At 39.0% G+C, this 22,196-nt stretch overlaps 1 protein-coding gene across 7 annotated transcripts; it reads right to left on the minus strand.

Annotated features, from left to right (window-relative positions):
• Nucleotides 1-1,270: 1,270 nt before the first annotated feature.
• On the minus strand, nucleotides 1,271-12,280 carry RAD51AP2 (RAD51 associated protein 2). 7 transcript variants are annotated; one of them, XM_042447900.1, is made up of 4 exons: nucleotides 12,193-12,280; nucleotides 5,788-8,640; nucleotides 3,739-3,840; nucleotides 1,271-1,809 (listed from the first exon to the last, which is right to left on the minus strand). In XM_042447900.1, the coding sequence occupies exons 2-4, from the start codon at nucleotides 8,606-8,608 to the stop codon at nucleotides 1,691-1,693; spliced, it is 3,042 nt and encodes a 1,013-aa protein (XP_042303834.1). In that variant the 5' UTR covers nucleotides 8,609-8,640; nucleotides 12,193-12,280; the 3' UTR covers nucleotides 1,271-1,690. The 7 variants fall into 7 exon arrangements, with proteins under 7 accessions (XP_042303834.1, XP_042303808.1, XP_042303796.1 ...); XM_042447874.1 differs by lacking the exon at nucleotides 12,193-12,280 and adding an exon at nucleotides 12,080-12,155; XM_042447862.1 differs by lacking the exon at nucleotides 12,193-12,280 and adding an exon at nucleotides 11,953-12,035.
• Between the last annotated feature and the right edge of the window lie 9,916 nt (nucleotides 12,281-22,196).

The following is a 22,196-nucleotide window of genomic DNA, read 5'->3' on the forward strand; positions in this document are numbered from 1 at the left end:
CTCTGACAGAGAAGGCTAAATGTCTCATAAAACTACAGTAGTTTCCAGAATTCCCTAGCATTCAGCCAGTGCAGTTAAAGCGGTTTCAAACTGGACTATTTCTGCATATGTTTTGGACCTCAGTCATGAAACCCAGCCTCCATTATTTCTCCCTCCTCACAACAGCATGAGCAGATTTCCTTGGCAACATTTTCATGTCTAGCAAGAGCAGAAGTATCTCTATCATCATGTTTTTCAATGCAGTTTGGTACATTTTATTGAAATGGCACAAGTAATTGTAAAGCTCCACTGTTATCCATCTCTTACAGAAAATTTCATCAATTCATTAGTTACCAGCATTCATACAAAATGAATTCAGAAATACAGCTGCTAGCTGCTGAAATCACATAATTCAATTATTCATAAATTTAAAACAACCCTATTAAATTTTTATTGCTGAAATTCTAGTTTGTGTGAGTTTGTGTAATATGATGTATAGATTTTAAGTTACTGTAAATATTTTCTTTTCTATCAGGCAAATACACATAATTTTTATATATGAATATTACATATATTCTTCCAACAGAAATAACTTTTAGTAAAGGCATCATTTAAAATTCCTTTAACTTATGCTGATACTGATATCTGTAGATGAAACTACAGTACAGAAAGGAAAGGGGAGCACACAATTGCTATGCATTGTAGAGCGATTTCTTAGTGCTCCACTGCTCAGTCTGTTTCAGTAGATGGCTGTTAAAGAGTTGACTTAACTTGATTCCACCCCCACAAACCATTGCCCTTTATATGTACACTCATCCCTCCGTATTTGCAGATTTAATATTTGCGGATTTGATTATTCACGGATTTGATTAATATGTTCTATCTAGGAATATCTAGGTCCTCCAGCGTAACTCTATGGTCAACTTTAACAAAAGGTTGCACTAAAAGACCTAGAGATTCCTAGAGAGAATACAGTTAGGGGGCTGCCAAAAAAACACGTAACCCGGTATAATCAATATTATTTTCCCCCTCATCATCAGCAGTGTGAATAACCGATACAAACAGACCCAGGATAAATAGGGATAAAACTCTGCATGCCTCAAACGTGTTTCAAATACATTCGCATCATCAACTCCATCTTTATTCCAATGCTGACACATCTGAATGACCCTCAGTAAACTATGTTTTGCCATGTCTTCCCTTTGTGAACCCTTTTATTCAGTTGCCTCGGCTAATATGCTGAATATGAAGATTATTATTATTATTATTATTTTCAGGAAGAATACAGGAAGACTGTAAATTTAAATCTTTATTGACTGAAGTATTCTAAGTGTAACATTTTTTTAAACTTGCAAGCATCATGGCAACCTGTTTAATGACTTTTTATGACATAATGGTAAATGCTATTATAGTTTTGTAACGTGTTTAAAACGGCATAGAGAACATTATGCACATGTATTTTAACATTATTACATACAAAAACATTAAAGTACGGTCTAACGGAACACGTTTATCAGTAAATGTTTAATTGAAAATCAACAGATGAAAAACTCATAGGGAATACCTTAGTACAGCTTCTTGCAGTAGTTGAAATAGTCAAAAACGTAAACGCCAAAATGTTAATAATATTTTTTAAAATAGAACAGTACTAAAAGTATTAAAAGTTTCAGGTGAATAAAGATTTTGTTTAAAAAAGGGGGGATATACTGAACTATCTCAGATATGGATGGAGCTGTCTAGGCTTAGCTCTCCTTGACAATCCGACTCTTAAAGGACGATGACACGTTTGAAGAGGTTGTACTCTTATAATCCCATCAAGAAAACATTTTCCTGTATAAAAAGATTAAAAAAAACAATTTAGAAATTGTATGTGTGAGTGTTAGTGTGGGGAGAGGGGGATAAGGAACACAGTACTTTAATTATCTGGGTCTATTCTATGGAATCCTGGGATTTGTAGTTTGATGAGGAATTTAAGCCTCCAGAGTGCTGATCTACAGCATTAAAGTGCTCCTGTATGGAGTGAATGTGAAATATTTAACCAAACTAGAAATCCCAGGAGGACGGAACCATGGTGAGAAAAGTTGTACCAAAAAGTGCTATAATTGTATAGTGTGGCTAACTCGACAGCAGTAATAATTGGGTACATATTTCGACATTACTGCCATTGTACTATAACCATAAAAAAACCAATACTTCCTGCTTTCCCAGCTCCAATGGTGTCTGTGCTACTTTCATTTTCCTCCAAAGGATTATGTAGGAAGTAAAATGGGAAGATGTCCACCCAGATCTGTAATCATATGGCCTTTTTGTTAAAAAACAGAACAAAAGCCTTCTCTTATAAGTGAAAGTGAGTAGTGTAAAAATCTGCTTGCTGTATTTTAGTCAGTTTCTAAACCTCACCAAGCAAGGCAAAACAAAATTGAAAAAGACAACAAACACTCTCACTCCTCCATTGATTTAGGTCTTCAGCCAACAAGTAAGAGAAAACTATACATCTTACAACAATGTCTGGACAAATATTAGATGACAAAGAATATGCTCCCAAATTACCCAACAGCATTTTTTAACGTTAAGAAACCAGTGGGGATTTATTTATTTATTTTTCCAGTTCTTTGTATCCCATATTGTTTTAGTTGTTCTCTCTTAATATATACAGTAAGCTGCCTTGAGTACCATTTGACAGAAAAATGGGAAATCAATCAATCAACAATCTTCATTCAGAAACTGGTGTGATGTGAAGAGGAAGTGGTGACCTTTTCCTCTTGGGTTTTTCCTTCTTAAATACCTCCCAGTTACCTTTAGACCCAACTATCCTTATTGCCTTTCTCCAAAAGAGAAAGTGAGGCAATACCTCCCTTGCACCACGCACACTGTTCTGCCCTTTAGCAACACAAAGAGAATGAACTTTATTATAAAATAGCAGAATAACTGTAAAACTTATATTGAGGTCTTGATCATTAATAAATATGAACAAGATTTTTCATTTGATTTCCTGATTATGTAAAATGATGCTTGAGGAAAAAATCCCTCGTATTATCTTGGCGATGTTGCACTTTGGATTCTACTGCAATTAATCTCTAGAGTTGTATCTGCACTGCAGAAACTGCTATGGCTCCATGCTTTGGAATCCTGGGAACTGTAGTTTGTTGTGGCACCACAGCTGTCAGAGAAGGCTGAAGACCTTGTAAAACTACAAATCCCAGAATTCCAGAGCATTGAGCCATGACAATTAAAGTGGTGTCAAACTGTATTATTTCTACAGTGCAGATGCAGACTCCTCTAGTCTATCAGTCTGGAAGTCATTCTTCCTCTTCCTACTCCCTTCCACCTTACCAAGCATTATTGTCTTTTATAGAATCTTATTCTCTAGCCATTCAAGCTTTATTGCATTGTTTTAACTATTTTAACTGCCATGACTCCATGCTATTGAATCCTGGGAAGTGTAGGTTGTTGTGGCACCAGAGCTCTCTGACAGAGAGAGGGTTGAATGTGTCACAAAACTACAAATCCCAGTACAGTATTCGATACCATTGAGCCATGGCAGTTAAAGGAGCGTAAACCTGGATTATTTCTGAGGAACTGATGCTATCCAAAAAGAACAAAACTGTTGCTCAAAAGACAAACACAACAGATAAGTACTTTTATATTATATGTATGTATGTAGTTTGGTCTTTCCTATGGACATTGCTCTAAGTGAAACAAAAATCAAAATCGAAAATGTTTTTTCAGTGCCAAGCAACTAGAAACAAAATACTTTACCTTGTTCTGTTTTGAAGCTGAAACTTCTTTCTTCTGTAAATGAATGAGGGACAAATGCTGGCTTCCAAATGGGAGGCTGTTTACACCAAGAACTGCAATGTTCTTAAAAAGGAGATAAATAAACAAATTCATTATAGCATTATATTCAATATTATAAGATTAACTAGAATTTTGTTCTAAATGTGGGTGTATTCAATAAAAATATATGAAATAAATACTGCACACCAAAGTATGCTGTAATTATTAGTGTTTTTAATTGGTCACAAAGGCTGCTATGAGCACTTGACATCCACAGGTAACTGTTGGTACTTCATTTTCCAGCAGGTTCAATAACTGATGCCTGATTGATTATTTACTTATTTACTTAATTATTTTTCTGGCTACATGGCTTGAGCAGTACTAGGTGGCTCAGATCACGTTGTGATTGTAATTTCCCACAATACCATTGACATATTTTTCTCCACAGCATTATGGGAAATTAAAATAGCAGCCTTTGCCCTTTGATTCTGCTGCTATCGTCATTTTGTATTTTGTGCTTTGAGCCTTACAATCACAAATATAATCCATGTCTCATGATGGATTGAAAGGTTACAAATGAGTTTTAAGAGAATGGTGATAAATATGAAAGGTGCAGGGCTGAAGTCTCATTGAGCAAAAAGTGCCATAAAGACGTTGTAAGAGATGGGAAATGCCTTATAACTGGAAATGTACCATGTGCCTTATAAAAATATATATGTCATGACTGGGTCCATGTCTATAAAAATAATGTACGTAGACTGGAAATGTCTGTGACGTGACAGAGCAGTAACTCCACAAAGAAAGTGTCACTGCATGAGCTAATGATTTTACATAACAAATATGTAAATAATTATAAAGCGACTTGTTCATTCTCCTGTGATACAAGTTTCAGTGAAGTCCAAAGCTTAAGATATTTTTGAAGTGGAATACTGATGCTGATCTGCCTGGCTAGAAATAATGTTGTTTGTAACATTGAGAGCCCAGCTGACCAAAATGGTAAAGTCTAAGGAACTCTGTCTAGATACGGATGGACAAACATAACAAAAAAGAACCTTTTATCTCTGAACAAAGATAGTAATAAGAAAAACATGCCTGTATCACCAACATTTACTCATGTAGGATGAAGGCCAACAGAAGCCTGCAGAAATGATTATTTTTGTTTTCTTAGGCTTAATCCACAATGTAGAAATTCTCCAGTTTGACACCACTTCACCTGCTAAGGCTCAACGCTATGGAATTCTGGGAATTGTAGTTCTATGAGACACTTAGCCTTCTCTGTCAGAAAGCTCTGGTGCCACAATATACTATAATTCCCAGGATTCCCTAGCACTGAGCCAGGGTAGGTAACACAGTCTCAAACTGGATTATTTCTTCAGTGTGTTTTAGACCCTAGACTAAGGAATTTTTGCTTAATTGTACAATTGCAAAATAATGCTCTTACTATACTGTAAATGGTAGTTAAACTGGTGTCGATCCAGATTATTTTTTGCAGTGCAGATGCAGGCAAAGTGTACTATATCCAGGCTACAGATCCTGTTTAAATCTGAAACTGGCCCAGCCTTGGACATACAATCCATTGTGATGGATAGAAAGGATCTACAGATTCATGATGGCACATAAATATGCAGTCTGACATATTACTGTAGGTCCTCCACTTTCGCTGGGGTTAGGTGAACAGGACCCTACGAAAGTGGAAAAATTACAAATGTAAAAAAAGTCCACAATTTATTTTATCTGCAAGAACAAGAGAACACCTTTCTAGGAATTGATGGGTCCTCCAGCACAACTCTATGTTTTACATCTGGAGGCTGGCTATAGGATTGCATTGGAGAACCCACAAAGTCAACTACCCAGGAAAGTGTTCTTTCTAGGTCCTCCAGTGTGACTTTTGGCAGATGTTGACCAGAGTTGCACTGGAGGAGCTAGAGATTCCCAGAGAGGAGGTATTAATCAAATATGTGAACCATCAAATCCGCAGAAATCAAGACTGGAAATATGTGCTCTTAATATATTTACAAATAAATTGTTTACCTTCAGGGGGTGGATAGAATAATTCTTCATCTGATGTACTTGAAAGAGAAAACTCAAGAGGCACTTCCTGCTCCCCAGGTCTTTCTAGCACTCTGTTGTTAAATGGATGTTGTTCATTCTTATTTTGATGCACCGCAGCATTATTCATAGGAATACCAGGAACGGAAGAGGAGGCATTTACTTTATTTTGGCAAAAGGTTTTGGAATCTGCATCTAGCATCTCACAATGACTTGGCACAAGGGGGTCTTTCTCAATCATCCCTCCTTCTGGAAATGTGAAACTGTTTTCACTTTTCTTACTGTTTTCTTTATTCATTTCATCCCTTTCTCCACACGCAAGGTTATTTTCATTTTCCTTACTAATCTCATTAAAAATGTGAAGTTCTTTCAGCACCAGATCAAAATGGTCCTTCATTTCAAATTCATACCTCTTATTAACCAGTTGTGTGTTCAAAGAAAGATGCTCTTCTTTTGCATCATCAAAATGTTGTTGTTTCATGGTATTTGAAAGTACCATGTCATTAAAACCAACAGATTTTGTTGATTTGTCTTTCAAATATGGCACAGATAGATTCTGAGGCTGACTACTTTTTCTTGCCTGGCTCTGCTCAATATTTCCCTTTTCAATCTTATCTGCATCTTCAGCATTTTGCTTTTCAGAGATTTCCTCTGAATTGTGTGGGTTACTTAGTAAAATACCTTTCTGAAGGTATAAGTTCACACTTTCTACATCTTCAACATTATGCTTCAAACTATTATATAATATAGAGCTACATGAAAACTGGTATTCTATAACATCTTTAATTTTTCCAAATGCAAAGCCGTTTGGTTTTCCTCTTTGTCCATGGATGGCAATCTCGCTGTGCCATCCTTTGACATTGACTATATTTTGATCTAGGAGACGGTGAGATTTAGCCGAAGTAAGATACTGTTGAACCTTCGAGAAAAAATTAAATGTATTTCTAGAATTAAGGCTAATGATTGGGAAGGAAACATTGTTGATTTCATGATGAGGAAACTGGCTTATAGCTTTGGGACCATGAAACCTTCCACCTTTGATCCCTTCTTCTAACCAAGAATTCTGCATTGTAAATAATTGGGAAGGAACACAAATGTGAGTCCATATACAAGAACCACTGTCAGTGATTCTTTGATCAGTGGCTGTGTATACATTGTTATATTTTTCATTCTTTTCAGCATGAACTATTATATTGCCTATAAAATATATTTCATCAGCTTCCTCTTCACTGAGGCAAATTTTTTGGAAGGTATCAGAATAAGAAAAATGGGGTTGCTTATCAACAATATCACAAGGAGTTTCTTGGCTTTCCTCACAAATATCATACCTATCTTTGTTCATCTTATACATTCCTGTATAGTTTGGAACATATTTGCACCTGCTTATAAAATTAATATTTCTGAATCCTCCATTCTCATGCCTATTATATCCTTTTAAAATACTGTTTTCTTGGAAAGTTTTTCCTTTTCCCTTTTGCCTATATATTTCCATAGCAAGCGTGAGAATACCTGGATGTTTGCAACTTAATATTTCACTTATGATTGGGAACGAAGCCAAACAATTAAATAGTCCAACATCTGCTGTCAAATTGTACATTATTTTAGGATTGCATAAGCTTTCCTCCCATAAAGTGGAGCTAAGAAAATTATTATCTGGTAAAATCTGGTTAGGATGTATAAAGTTTGTTATTTGTTCTTCTTCATTACCAGCTACTGAAAAGATGAAATCTTTCATGGCATCTCTGGAAAACTGGATACATTCTTTGGTACATTTTTCATTAGATATTTTTCTTTGTTGGGTGTTAAGTACAATTATTTGGCTGAATATTTTGGTGTTATTTTCAGCTGATGTATTATAATTATATATTCTCATATCTTGTAAAAATAACTCAAAAGCAGCATCTTTTACTAAGATGGGATTTATGACCTTCCTTTTTCTTGAATAAGGCATATATATGTGCTGAAATGCTTTTTTGCTTCTGTAATAATGATTTGCAGAGGACTTCGCTTGCTTTTCATATGATGAAATATTACTATTCGCATTCATGACACTTTTATATTCACAGAGCAAAGACCTAAGGTCTGACTTTTCTCCTTTGATAAAACGAATAGTTGGTGAACACAGGCCCTGGAGTTGACTATTGTTTTGAGCATCTGAATTTGATTTTGGAATATGATCTTGTTTATTTGACTTTAAAATTTCGTATACTTGGTGACAACCTGTAGCATATTCATTACTCTGAAATTCTGACCCTTCTGTGGGCAAAGATTCTATTTTTGCACTAAGATTTCCTGGCAAGACATTGTAAAAAACTGAGTTTAGTGCTAGCAATTCATTCTCCTTTGAAATATTGCCACTCTGTATTGATTTCTCTCTTTCTTTAACAAGTAAAGCCCAGGACTCCGATTCTGTGTCCAAGGAATTATGACTTTTAGAGCTCCCATTCTTTATATTATTATCATCTTTACTTTCAAGTGTCCATTTTTCAGTGAATGATGTATTTCCTACCAATCTGGGTTGCAAACTGGCATTCGCAAGTGTACTTTGTCTTAAATTGGTTATTAAATTTCTATCGTTTTTCGCCTCTGGTTCAAAACAAATTTGATTAAAATTCCAAGATATTACAGGAAAACTGAGAGGTTTGCTTGATAGCTTCTTATCTACATAGCAAAATCTTTCTAGCAATTCACGTTGTTCCTTCTCTGAGCTCACATAACTTCTGTCTATCTTAAGTTTCTTTGGCCAAGGTTCTTCCGTTTCATCTGATGAGAATAAAAGTGTTTGCAAACGTGAGTGCTTCATGTCCAGTTCTGAAGAACAAAACTTGATGGTGTCTGTTAAACCAATTAAAAAAGGTTAAGGTTATATAAATTTCTTCTATATTTTTTAAGCATTAACAAAATACAGCCAAATGTGTTTGGGTAACACTGTGCTTCAATTCATAACCCTGTAATTTTGCAATATGAATGGCAACATATTCATACTTAAGAATAGAATCCTGTTGAACAGTAGAGCAAAAATAATTAAGTAGACAATTACACCTTTTCAGAGTTTGCATGAGCAAAGTCCTTCTTGCAGCCAGTCGTTACACACACACACAAATACAGCCCTGCCTCACGTTTGACTTTGTGAGAGCTAACTGTACAATGGGGTGAGATGAAGGCCATGACAACTATTATATAATCATTTGCAAAGCTGTAGTATTCAGTGTGACTGCATTTTCATATATACACTGTGCTAAAAGTGCACAGGTCTTTGCAATAATCTGTAGTATTTTAAAGTGTTAAACAAAATTATTTGAACAAACTACTTCAAAAGCAACATCCTCCATAATGCTATTAGGATTTAATTTTAGATAATGTTTAACATTAAAAAGGTAATCCTGAGACACATCAGCAGAAGTTATTCTGTTAAATACAGTGTGTATTTCTACTTAATTATAAATATTTTAAAGGAAGGGAAAGCCAGTGATTTGTTTGTCCCACGTTTTGTTGTTGTGTGCCTTCAAGTCATTTCTGATTTATGGCGACCCTAAGGAGTTTATCATGCGAGTGAAATCCCGAAGAGAAACGGGATTTATATGAGATTTAAAATTAGAAAAGCCCACAAATGTGGGAAGTTTATCACACATAATGGCTGCTAAAGTGAAATAACGCGAAGTTAAAAATATTATTGTAAGCCGCCCTGAGCCATTAGGGCTGAAGGGTGGGATATAAATACCTAAATAAATAAAAATAAAAATAAATAAACTGAAGATAAAACTGAGAAAAAGGGGCAGCTTTTTACTTTCGGGAAGTTCAGAAAGTAAAAAAAAAAGCTGTCCTTTTTCTCCGTTTTACCTTCGGTTTAACTTCGCGTTATTTCAAGTGTAAATGGTGTTACACTTTTTGCTAAGTCTCATCTTCTTCTCCTTTCTCTTAATATCTCTTTCACTCTACACAATTAGAACTTTTCTCATCCTACTTTATAGTGTCCTATGGGTATATTGTATGAAATCCTTGGATTTGTAATTTGGTGAGGCACTAGAGCTCTCTAACGAGAATTTTGAACACCTCAGGCAACTACAAATCTCAGGATTGCATAGGACAGGGCCACAGTAAATGAAAGTGCTATTATAGTTTAAGTGTGAAAGAGACCTATGAAAATGAAGTCCTACAGCGATTTTGGGGGCCTTCCTAATTAAAGTTTCAATTATAGAGTTATGTTATAGCTGCCAACTCCTAACTTCCTTCATGTTAATAATTTTTTTAAATTTTTCATACAATACTTAGTGTTTAAATTACAAAAAACAATTGACAAACATTAACCACATGTGGGAAAGAAAAAAAAATACAGTGGGCCCTTGGTATCTGTTGTGATTTAGTTTCAGGATCCCTCCTGGATATAGGGATGCTCAAGTCCCATTAAATACAACATCATAGCAAAATGATGTCCATTAGGTAAAATGGCAAAATCAAGGTTTGCCTTTTGGAATGAATATATATATATTTTCAAGCCAAGTATGGTTGAATCTGTGATATGGAGGGCCAACTGTACTATGGACTTTATCACAACTGGAAAAATTGGGGATTTAAACATCAATATCCCATGGAAATCACGCAATCGAAGTTAACATTTTCAACACGACGTCATGATTAAAGTGCAATTATCCCGGGAATAAACAGGCAATAAACAACAACAAATCATTCACAGGAAAATCCTGTGGAGTGACTTGTTACTGTTTATTGCCTGTTATCCTGGGATAATGGCTCTTTAATTGTGTGTGGTGTGAAAATGTTAACTGCGATTGCGTGATTTTCATGGGATAATCGATGTTTAAACCCCCCTATTTTCCCCATGTGATAAAATCCATAGTCACTATCTCCTCCACCTATTTCAAATTGAATTCCCACTCTTCTCTGACTAAAATAAATCAACTTACACATAATATTCCTCCAATTTATAAATACTATTCTTCCCTTCTAACTCTCTTTAGACCTCCTTCCTCAGCCCTCAAGGAAAAAAAAAAGAGGGGGGGAATGGGAAATAATAATTTTAAAGCATCTCTGGACTTACAGCAGGAAAAAAAAAGGCTACAACAAAAGGAGCAAATTGTGACTTTTCTAATTCAGAGGGGGGAAACCAAACCCACAACTTTTAAAAAGCATAGTGGAAGGAAAACCCAAACATCTAAGACGAGGAGGAGGGTATTTTGTAAGACTAATTGTTAGTTGTGAATTCTAAAGCCAGACACCGGCTGCATCCACACTGCAGAAATAATCCAGTTTGGCACCACTTTAGCTGCCGTGGCTCAATTCTATGGAATCCTGGGATTTCTAGTTTGTTGTGGCACCAAAGCTCTGTGCCAGAAAAGTCCCAAAAACCTCAATTCCCAGGATTCCATAGCACTGCGCCAGGGCAGTTAAAGTGATGCCAAACTGTGTATCCACACTGCAGAAATAAAGCACTTTGATATCACTTTAACTGCCATGACTCTATCCTACAGAATCCTGGGATCTGTAGTTTGGTGAGGCACTGACAGACCAGGCTGAATTACCTGACCAAACTACAGATGCCAGTTTTCCACAGGATGGAGCCACGACAGTTAAAGCTCTGTCAAAGTGGGTTATTTCTGCAGTGTGGATATACAGTACATCCTTGATTCGTTTGGAATCTCAGATGAGGCTGCATCTGCACTGCAGAAATAATCCACTTTGGCACCACTTTAACTGCCATGGCTCAATGCTATAGAATTAAGGGAATTGTAGTTTTGTGAGACATTTAGCCTTCTCTGTCAGAGAGCTGTGGTGCCACAACAAACTACAAATCCCAGGATTCCATAGCATTGAGCTGCGGCAGCTAAAGCAGTGGCAAACTGGATTATTTCTGGAGTGCGGACAGAGCCTCAGATCAGATTCCAAATGAAATAAGAATCAATGTTGACAAAATAAAGTAGCCAGACACCACTTTAACTTCCATGGCCCCATCTTGTGGAAACCTGGGATCTGTAGTTCGGTCAGGTATTCTGGCGCCTCACTAAACTACAGATCACAGGATTCTGTAGAATAGTGATGGCAGTTAAAGTGGTGTCAAAGTGCTTTATTTCTGCAGTGTGGATACACTCCAAAGCAGAAAGAGAGATAAATGAGAGATTTTCTCTCACACACATGTACAATTCTGTGGGAAAAGTCCCAGTTTTTGGCAGGGATTTCTCATTTTCTCACTCCCACCATGTGTGTATGAGAGAGAAACCAGAGGTTTCTTCTGCAATGGAGTGAATTGCCTGCTGCTTACATTTTTATTTTTCATTAAAGGAAATCTGCATTTGCAGCCACCATCCAGCATGAGCTGTGATTTTGGCGGGAAACTGCTTCCCTCAGAATTGGCTTCAGGGCAAAATAGCAGACCTTCAAAGGGGAAAGAGGCCCACTGGAATCAATGGAGTTTGGGTCTGAATAGAATAGAGACGTGTGGGGATTCAAACTCTTTAAAAATGAATAAATACATCCAAGTACAGACTGATATGGGCTTACGGCAGGGGAAGACTTTCTGTCTTTCATCATAGCATATAAATCTAAATATGTGTGTGTGTTTGCGTAGAGAGATCTTGTAGCACCTTTGAGACTAACTGGAAGAAACTGGTAGCATGAGCTTTCAAAGACTTTAGTCTACTTCCTCAGATGCATTCAAAACTGGACCTACTGCGACTTCATTTCCATACACAAAGGATTTGTAATTTGAATTGACATATTCACATACCAATGGCATATATATATATATGTCTGTGTCTGGTTTCCACTCCACCAAATGCATCTGAGGAAGTAGACTGAAGCCTAGGAAAGCTCATGCTGCCAACTTCTTTATTTCAGTTAGTCTCAAAAGTGCCGCAAGGTCTCTGCATATTGTTGTTGTTGTTGTTGTTGTTGTTATTATTATTATTATTATTACAGTGGAACCTCGCCATAGGCAGGCGCGCCGTACGCGGCCTTGAGCATACGTGCTCAAGCTGCGGCGCGCGGAAGGGGCGGCGCGTCCCATTCAGTTGAATGGGCGTGTGTGCCTGTTGCGCCGCACGCGCGCCCGTTGCACCCCGCGCACCTCCGCACTGCCGTGCACGAGCCCCATTGTTTACAATGGGGCTCGAGCATAGGCGGAAATTGCCATACGTGGCAGGATACGGAACGGATCCCCCGCGTATGGCAAGGTTCCACTGTATATCCAGTTGCATCTGAGGAAGTAGACTAAAGTCTAGGAAAGCTCATGGTGCCAATTTATTTCTCAAAGGGGCTTTGACATTATTACTACATCCAACTGCATCTGAGGAAGTACGCTGAAGTCTAACAAGGCTCCGGCTGCCAATTTCTTATTTCCATTTAGTCTCAAAGGTGTTACAAGATATCTCTACATACTGATTCTACTGACTAACACGGCTATATCTTTTTGACACCACTTTAACCGTCATGGCTCCATGCTAGGGTATCCTGGGACTTGTAGTTTACTGTGACACCAGAGCTCTCTTAACAAAGAAGGATGAAATGTCTCACAAATCACTGCGGTCTGTTCTTCTTCAGATTAACAATTGCTTTTAGATCATAATGTCTGACATGGTGGATAAAGAGGGATGTATGGCAGCTGTAATTCACATTAGGCAAGACTAAGGGTGCATCTGCACTACAAAATTAATGCAGTTTGACACTGTTTTATCTGTCATGGCTCCATCCTATGGAATCCTGGGATTTGTAGCTTGTTGTGGCCCCAGAACTCTCTGACAGAGAAGGCTACATATCTCATAAAACTATAAATCCAAGAATTCTATAGCATTGAGCCATGGCAGCTAAAGCAGTGTCAAACTGCATTAATTCTGCACTGCAAAGCAGTTCTCTGTGGAGGCCAAGTTTTGCTAGGATTTCAATCGTATCTGTGTAGACACCTGAACAAAATATACTGTAGAAATAGTGCAGCTTGACACCACTTTGACTGCCAGAGCTCTGTCCTGCAGAATCCAGGGATTTATAGTTTTGTGAGGCACCAGCACTCTTTGGCAGAGAAGGCTAAAGATCTTGTAAAACTACAGATCCCAGGCGTCCATAAAACTACATAAGATGGAACTACAACTCTTAAAGTGGTGTCAAACTATTGTTTCTATATGCAAATAAAAATGGCCAACATGACAACGTTGTTAAATGGCCAACATAGCTACCCCTGCATGTTTATTGTTTGTATAGTGTATAGTATAAAAGTATAATATATAGTATAAATGCACCCTCATGGGACTTACTACTGAGTAAACATTAGTACAATGTATGATTAGAATCATAGAATCATAGAGTTGGAGGAGACCTCAAGGGCCATCCAGTCCAACCCCATTCTGCCATGCAGTCAAAGCATCCCCAACAAATGGTCATCCAGCCTCTATTTAAAGACCTCTAAGCAAGGAGACTCCACCACTCCCTGAGGAAGGAGTTTGTTCCACTGTCAAACAGCCCTTACTGTCAGGAATGCCCTTCTAATGTTGAGGTGGAATCTCTTTTCCTGGAGCTTGCATCCATTGTTCCAGGTCCCAGTCTCTGGATCAGCAGAAAATAAGTTTGCTTCCTTCAAGTATTTAAACAGGGCTATCATGTCACCTCTTAACCTTCTCTTCTCCAGGCTAAACATACCCAGCTCCCTAAGTCATTCCTCATAGGGCATGGTTTCCAGACCCTTCACCATTTTAATCACCCTCCTTTGGACACATGGCTCCAGTTTCTCAACATCCTTTTTAAATTGTGCCCAGAACTGGACACAATATTCCAGGTGAGGCCTGACCAGAGCAGAATAGAGTGGCACTATTACTTCTCTTGATCTAGACACTATACTTCTATTGATGCAGCCTAAAATTGCATTGGCCTTTTTAGCTGCCGCATCACACTGTTCACTCATGTTCAACTTGTGGTCTACTTGGACTCCTAGATCCCTTTCACATGTAGTTTTATTCAGCCAGGTGTCACCCATCCTATATCTGTGCATTTTATTTTTCTGCCCTAAGTGCAATACCTTACATTTCTCCATGTTGAATTTCATTTTGTTAGCTTTGGCCCAGCTTTCTAGTCTATTCAGGTCATTTTGAATCTTGATCCTGTCCTCTGGGGTATTAGCTATTCCTCCTAATTTGGTGTCATCTGCAAATTTGATAAGTATGCTCCCAATTCTGTCATCCAGGTCATTGATAAAGATGTTGAATAGCACTGGGCCCAGGACAGGACTCTGTGAGACCCCACTGGTCACTTCTCTCCAGGATGAAAAACAGCCTTTGGGTTCGTCCGGTCAACCAATTACAAATCCATGTAACACTTACCTTGTCTAGTCCACATTTTACAAGCTTGTTTGTGAGAATGTCATGGGGAACCTTGTCAAAGTCCTTACTGGAATCAAGATATACTATATCTATGGCATTTGCTTCATATATCAAGGTGGTAATTTTATCAAAAGAATAGATCAGATGTGTCTGACATGACTTCTATCTCTGAAACCCATGTTGACTTTTTGTGATTATGGCATTCCCTTCTAGATGTCCGCAGATGACCCTCTGTTTAATTATCTGCTCCAGAATCTTTCCTGGTATTGATATTGGGATCCTCTTTCCCCTCCCCCCCCTTTTTGAAAATGGGGACAACGTTTGCCCTCCTCCAGTCTGCAGGGACTTTTCCTGTTCTCCAGGAATTCTCAAAGATCATTGCCAATGGTTCTGGTATTACATTTGCCAGTTCTTTTAATACCCTTGGATGTAGTTCATCTGGTCCTGGAGACTTATATTCATTTATTAACCAGATATTCCTGTACTATCTCTTTACTTATTCTGTGCTGAAATTTCCCTAATCTGTCCTCTGCTCCATTATCCTCAGGTTGAGCACCCTTTTCCTTTTCTGAGAACACTGAAGCAAAGAAGGTGTTGAGTAATTCTGCCTTTTCTCTGTCCCCTGTTAGCATTTGCCATCTTCTCCAAGGAGTGGCCCTACCGTTTCCTTCTTCTGCGCACATACCCAAAAAACCCCTTTTTATTGTTATTAACCTCTCTAGCAAGCCTGAGTTCATTCTGCACTTTAGTTTTTCAGATTTTACCCCTACATGTGCTTGCTATTTGTTTGACTTCCTCTTTGCTGATTTCCCCATTTTCCCATTTCTTATACATGCTCTGTTTAAAACTTAGCTCAGTTGAAAGTTCCTTAGTCATCCATCCTGGTTTCTTAAGACACCTCCCGTTTGTCTTTCTCACTGGAACTGTTTGAAATTGTGCCTTCAGTATCTCCCTTTTGAGAAATTCCCATCCATCTTGAACTCCCTTCTCTTTTAGTATTCCTGACCACAGGATCACCCCCAGTATATTTCTAAGTTTCCTGAAATCCGCTCTCCTAAAGTCTAGAATGTGTGTCTGACTATGCCTGGTTTCTCCCTTCCACTGTATAGCAAACTCCAGGAGAACATGGTCACTTTCACCTAAGGATCCCACCCTTGCACCCCATTAACCAGTTCATCCCTGTTGGTTAGGATCAGATCTAAAATGGCTGACCCCCTTGTTGCCTCTTCCACCTTTTGGACAATGAAACTGTCTCCAAGGCACGTGACGTGAGGAATTTGCTAGACCTTGACCATTTTGCTGAGTTTGAATTCCAGCAAATATCAGGATAGTTGAAGGCACCCATCACTACTACATCTCTCCTTTCTGAGTGTGTAGTCATCTGTTCTAGGCTGCCGGGTGGTCATTATTAAACATGTTAAGATAGACCATTCTAATAAAGTCTTTCAATAGGTAACAATTTTTCTGCATAAATCATGGACATTGTGCTGTTGGGTTTTTACCCGTTTGTCACATGGGGAACCACCAAAAAAGTGAAATAAACATGTAGATTTAAACTGAGTTTGGGATCCTCAGATCCCTGCTACTCTGCCCGAGATGGAAATCCCTAATTTAGTTCAAGATTGTTTGTTTAAAACCAAAGATAATCTTTACAAACAACCCTTAATAAATGGCAAAATCAGCACTTTTACTTAACTATCAAAGTAATTCCCAGTGTACTCTGTGCAATTTTCTGATTCTGTGAAGGGAAACGCTCACCAAAATTTATGCTGCAACTGTTTAAGACTACATTTTTAATTTATGACTTATGAATAATGAATGAAGGACTGAACAATCTCATTTTCTGCATTTTGCTTTTAGCAAAGCTATTGTACAAAGCAACAGAATAACCTGTTTGCCCTAGGAGTAATACTGCCCCAAAATTATAGGCAAAAAAATTTACTGGTCTAGATTCCAATGTAATTGGAAACATATTTACTCCAAAGTCAGTCTCAATTAGTTTAGTTAGACTAAGGACTTCATCAGACTGGCAAAAAAGATGGGAGCATGGTAGTATGCTCTCGTCAATATCACGCAATAATGCAAAGATTATCACACGACACTGCGTGACATCACAATTATCACACAATTATCCCATGAATAAAGATGCATTCTAGTGCCACGTTTTATTCACTGGATTTTCCTGCGAATGAAAAGGGGCACTAGAATGCATCTTTATTCACAGGATAATCATGCGATAATCACAACATTGCTCGACGTGTGATAATCTTTGCATTATTGCAGTGTTTCTCAACTTTCCTAATGCTGCGACCTTTTAATACGTGTTGTGGTGACCCCTAACCATAAAATTGCAGTGTCTTGGTTCCTAAAACCATTGGAAATATGTGTTTTCTGCTGGTCTTAGGCGACTCCTGTGAAAAGGTTGTTCGACCCCCAAAGTAGTCACGACCCACACATTGAGAAGTGCTGTTCTAGAGGAAGGGCAGGTGAGCAAACAGCCAAACACTGAGGGTGAACTTTATTGTTTGCTGCTGTGTGTCATCTTTATTTCTTTCATCCATTACCAAAATTGCTTCTGGGAGGTTCTGTGGGATCTCTGGCAAAGCAGTGGGCACCAAGGCGAGGCAACATCCATGGCTGGCTCCCCAAGAGGTTTCCAACAAGGTGGTCAAGGTGCCACTACCACCCAAGAGCACATTGAGGGTATTTTTTAATAAACAAGTGTGGAGTTAATCACACAGAGGTCAAATTGGTAAAATCCCATGCAGAAACGAGATTTTAAAGCCCGGGTGTTGTTTCTCAGATGAGTTGGCATGAAGGAGAAATAACACAAAAATAATCCAAATGGAAGGCTCCTTTGTACCTTCGGAATATAGTGAAAGTAAAAAGGAGCTGGTTTTGACAACTTTGCCTTCGGATAATTTTTGCATCATTTCTCTTTCATGCAAACGTCATCTGAAAAACATCCTGAAAATGTTTGTGTTAACCCTGAACGTCATCTGAAAAACAACCTGCAAATGCGGGTTGTTTCCAGTTTAAATTTATTTTCTGCACAGGATTCGTCCCGCGTGATAAACTCATATGAAACCATCTTCTTCCACTGTCACAGCTGGAATACCTATTCTGCTAAGGAAGCAGGGAAATTGGAAGAGCTGCTGCCTGGAGAGTCACATCATGAGCCTTTCAGTTTCCAGCTCCAGGGATCCAGAATGCCTTCCCTCCCCACAACAAGAACATCTGTTTTCCCAGCCCTCTGCCTAAATATGGTTAACCTGGGGCCATGAAGGAACTGAAATTTTTCACCCACTGGATTCATCCACTGGAGCAAGAATAATAGTCCATTGGATGGAGCCATCCATCACCTGTGAAAGGGCATAGTCTTGTAACTAGAGGAAGGGCATAGTGTTGTAACTGTGTAGTGTGAAAGGGCTCTGGGTGAAGGGATTAAACACCTCAACTATGCTCATCTACAGGTTTTTATCTAGGAATGGCTGTCCCCGAATTAAAAAAAATTAACAGATGGAGAGCCCTATGGTTTCTGAAGTGACATAAAATTTCACTTAAATGGAGGGCAAATGTTGTTCTCTCTCTCCCAGAGAAGCACAACCAACTGTAGTTTGAGTAAAGCACAAAAATTAAGAAACAAAAGAGAATGAATTTATTAATTTTGCATTATGGTTGTTATGTCTATTTGCCAAGTTTGGTTTGGCAAGTTTTAAAATGATAAGTTTAATTTGATTCCTATGAATCTCCTGAACAACCTAACAAGTGGCCCCTGCCGGATGCCCAGAGGAAGGCGAAAAACCTCCAGGATCTCAGGCCAATCTGCCCTGGAGGAAAATTCCTTCCCGGCCCCAAAAGTGGCGACCAGTGCTACCCTGGGCATGTCGACAAGAGCCTTCCTTCTGCAAGCAAAGGGTGAAGCTCCCTCCTTCCATCTCTCCATGTAGAAGACATGCTGGCATCTTCCAGGGTCCATCGTCATCATCAAGGAAAAGCCATCCTGTCTGGACAGTGTCATATTTCTTCTGGATTTTATTTTAAATTTAGTAAACAGTGCTGCTGCTCTATCTAATGATATCTTAGGAAGAAGGATTTTTAAAAAATGGATCAACAAATTCTTACTGGAGTATCACTTTGCAGTGAGTAATATCTGACATCTTGCTATACCTCATTTCCAAATCATAAGAGTTTTCTTATTTGGATCTCTGAAGACCTTGTAGCATTTCTCCCTTTGAAAGTGGGCTCCATATTTCAAAAATTCCCTATGTATATCGTTTATTAATTTTCTTTCAGAGGCTTGTCATTCTCTGCTGACTTCATCTTGGCAGGTTTTTACAACAGTAAGGATCACTGAGGTCTTCTATAAACTCAATCTAGAAAATGATGGCATTGAAAGACTTCTCATAGCCTGGATCCGTCAACAATCAGAAATTGTGTTCAAGGAATCAGGAGCAGACTAGGACTGGGAAGGGCAGCTATGAAAGAACTAGACAAGATCATCAAATGCAAAGCTATAATACTGAACACTAAAGTAAGAATCTTCCATACCATTGTACAGTATTTCCCATTGCCCTGTATGAATGTGGGAGATGGACAGTGAAGAGAACTGATAGAAATCAGGAGTGCTGAGGATACCATGGATGGTCAGGAAGACATGGATACGGGAACATACCAAGTCTGAACCCTCCCTAGAAGCCAGGATGGATAAACTAAGGCTGTTGTATTTTGGTCACAATATGAAAAGGCACAACTCACTAGAGAAGACAATAATGTTTGGAATGGTAGAGGATAGGAGAAAAAGAGGTGGACACATACCAGATGGATAGACTCAGTTAAGGAGGCTACATATCAGAGCCTCGAAGAACTGCAGAGTGGTTGAGATGGAGGGGCTTGGAGAGTATTTCATCCATGGGGTTACCCTGAGTCAATGTCAACTTGAAGGCAGTTAACAACAACAGTAACCAAATACATTAATTTTTCAAACATCCTAACAGGTGGACGCTGCTGGATGCCCAGAGGAAGGCGAAAAACCTCCAGGATCTCAGGCCAATCTGCCCTGGAGGAAAATTCCTTCCCGACCCCAAAAGTGGCGGTCAGTGCTACCCTGGGCACGTCAGCAAGGACCACAGACCACCAACCTTCCAGCTCTTGTTCAGGCCAAATGTACTGTATTCCTTCTTACCTTAAGGCTCACAGAATAAGCCCTTTTCTACATCAGCAGGGTTCATTCCTGGACATCACTTGGATGCTGTATCCACATATCCTCAGCATTCTTGGCTACTGGAGCTTCAATCCTTCTGAGTATTCAAGTCTGCAAGACGGAGGAGAAGAAGCATCAATGCACAGCTGTTCGTTTGCAGAAAAAATGGAGGAAGGGGGGTGGAACCAGAAGTGAAGTGGAGAATACTCACCTGGAGGACTGAGTCCACCTGGAAAGCCGTCATCTTTGGGATTATGGAAAACACATGTTTCTGGGAGCTAAATTTCCTCCCTGGTCATGAAGCCAACCCAGCTGGTGCATATGAAGGAACATAACTTCAGCCGTTCATATTGACCGGCCATAAAGAGGGAAGGGTCTATGCAGCTTCACTTGATTGGAGTCATCTCTTAAATTATGTAGACCAGCAAGCAAACTAGACTTCAGAGCCGGTTTGGAAGAAGTGAATCCAAAGGAAAAGAGATGTGGTGTGGAGGTCACAATGGCATTAAGAAGGAAGACAGCTTGGAGGAAACTTGGGTATGTGTTTTTACTGGCACACAGACCAGTCAAGACTAGGCTGATAGTTTCTGTTCTTCTGATGCACTTTCTCTTACGAACCTTTCATAAATCTAGCAAAATTTTCCCAGTCATTCTCCCATAGGTTTGTGGAGTTCCATCTTTAACATATCAGCGACTATGAAACATTTTGTGCCCTTGCTGTTGTCTGCTTGACCTTGCCATCTTCTTGCTATCTTCCCTGTTTGCTAGATGTGGCATAATGACAGATCATGCATGACTATTGTAAAAAATCGATCCAACCAAAGGGGCTTCAAGTCGGGGGAAGGAATACACTCTTACCCCGGGATACGAATGCGCCGCGTTACGAAATTTCCGGGTTACGAAAAAAAAATAAAATAAAAAATAATTCCGGGTTACGAAGGTTTTTCCGGCTTGCGAAAAAAGTTTTGGTGCTTTTCGGCGCCATTTTGCACCAAATCGCGGCTTTTCCCCATTAGCGCCTATGGTAATTCGGCTTGCGAAAGACTTCCGGGTTACGAAAATGGCGCCGGAACGAATTAATTTCGTAACCCGGGGGACGAGTGTACTCACTTGTGTTTTAATGGACTTTCCCTTCAGATACTTCATCTCAATGGATGGAACAGAGTTCGAACCTTCCCTGTTTGTAGGTGAATGCATGGAGAAGGGCTGAACAGAAGAGATCCTGCCAAAGCTTCCCTTCCTGGTCTTTGTGCTCACAGATGGCTCAAAAAATGGGCTGCAGATGTGGTCCTCAATCCAGATGGTAATTTAGGAGGCCTGGATTGAGGATGAGGAAGTGGGTTCTTTCCTGGCTAGCTATTTCCTCTGAGTCTTCCTTCCTAAGCTACAGGAATGTCTTCATCATTTACATTCTTCTGAAGATCTGACTGAATGCTCCAAAGCAACGAAAGAATAGACGATGGAGCTCACCTCTGTCTTTCAAGCAAATGTGACTACAAGGGAAAGGGATGGCGAAACAGTCAAGAAGGAAATGGTATAAGAATACCTCAGTGAGTTCTTCAAAGGCACTATTATGCTTTTAAGGCTTGGCTTCTCCTCTCTTCTAGACATCTTGCTGATGCATTTCATCCATGAAAACAAGCTGTTATCATATTTCTCCCTATACTTTGCATTCTTCTGAAGATTTGAATGCATGCTGCAAAGCAAAAACAGATAGATGATGGAGCTCATCTCTGTCTTTCCAGCAAAAAGGACTACAAAGGAAAGGGAAGGAAAAACAATCAAGAAAGATGTGTAAGAATACCTCAGGGAGTTTTTGAAAGGTGTTATAATGTCCTTTGAAGCTTGGATGCTCCTGTCTTCTTCTAGAC

This window comes from Sceloporus undulatus, chromosome 1 (genome assembly GCF_019175285.1).
Source record: "Sceloporus undulatus isolate JIND9_A2432 ecotype Alabama chromosome 1, SceUnd_v1.1, whole genome shotgun sequence".
Classification (NCBI taxonomy): domain Eukaryota; kingdom Metazoa; phylum Chordata; class Lepidosauria; order Squamata; family Phrynosomatidae; genus Sceloporus; species Sceloporus undulatus.

What these genes read in the sequence shown, in the direction of transcription:
- RAD51AP2 (XM_042447862.1), bottom strand. Translation starts at nt 12,001, where the DNA reads ATGAGAAATCCCTGCCAAAAACTGGGACTTTTCCCACAGAATTGTACA. An exon ending in ATTCTATCCACCCCCTGAAG is followed by an intron (nt 3,841 to 5,787) that starts GTAAACAATTTA and finishes CTCCTTTTTAAG; the next exon opens with AACATTGCAGTTCTTGGTGT. An exon ending in CAGCTTCAAAACAGAACAAG is followed by an intron (nt 1,810 to 3,738) that starts GTAAAGTATTTT and finishes CTTTTTATACAG; the next exon opens with GAAAATGTTTTCTTGATGGG.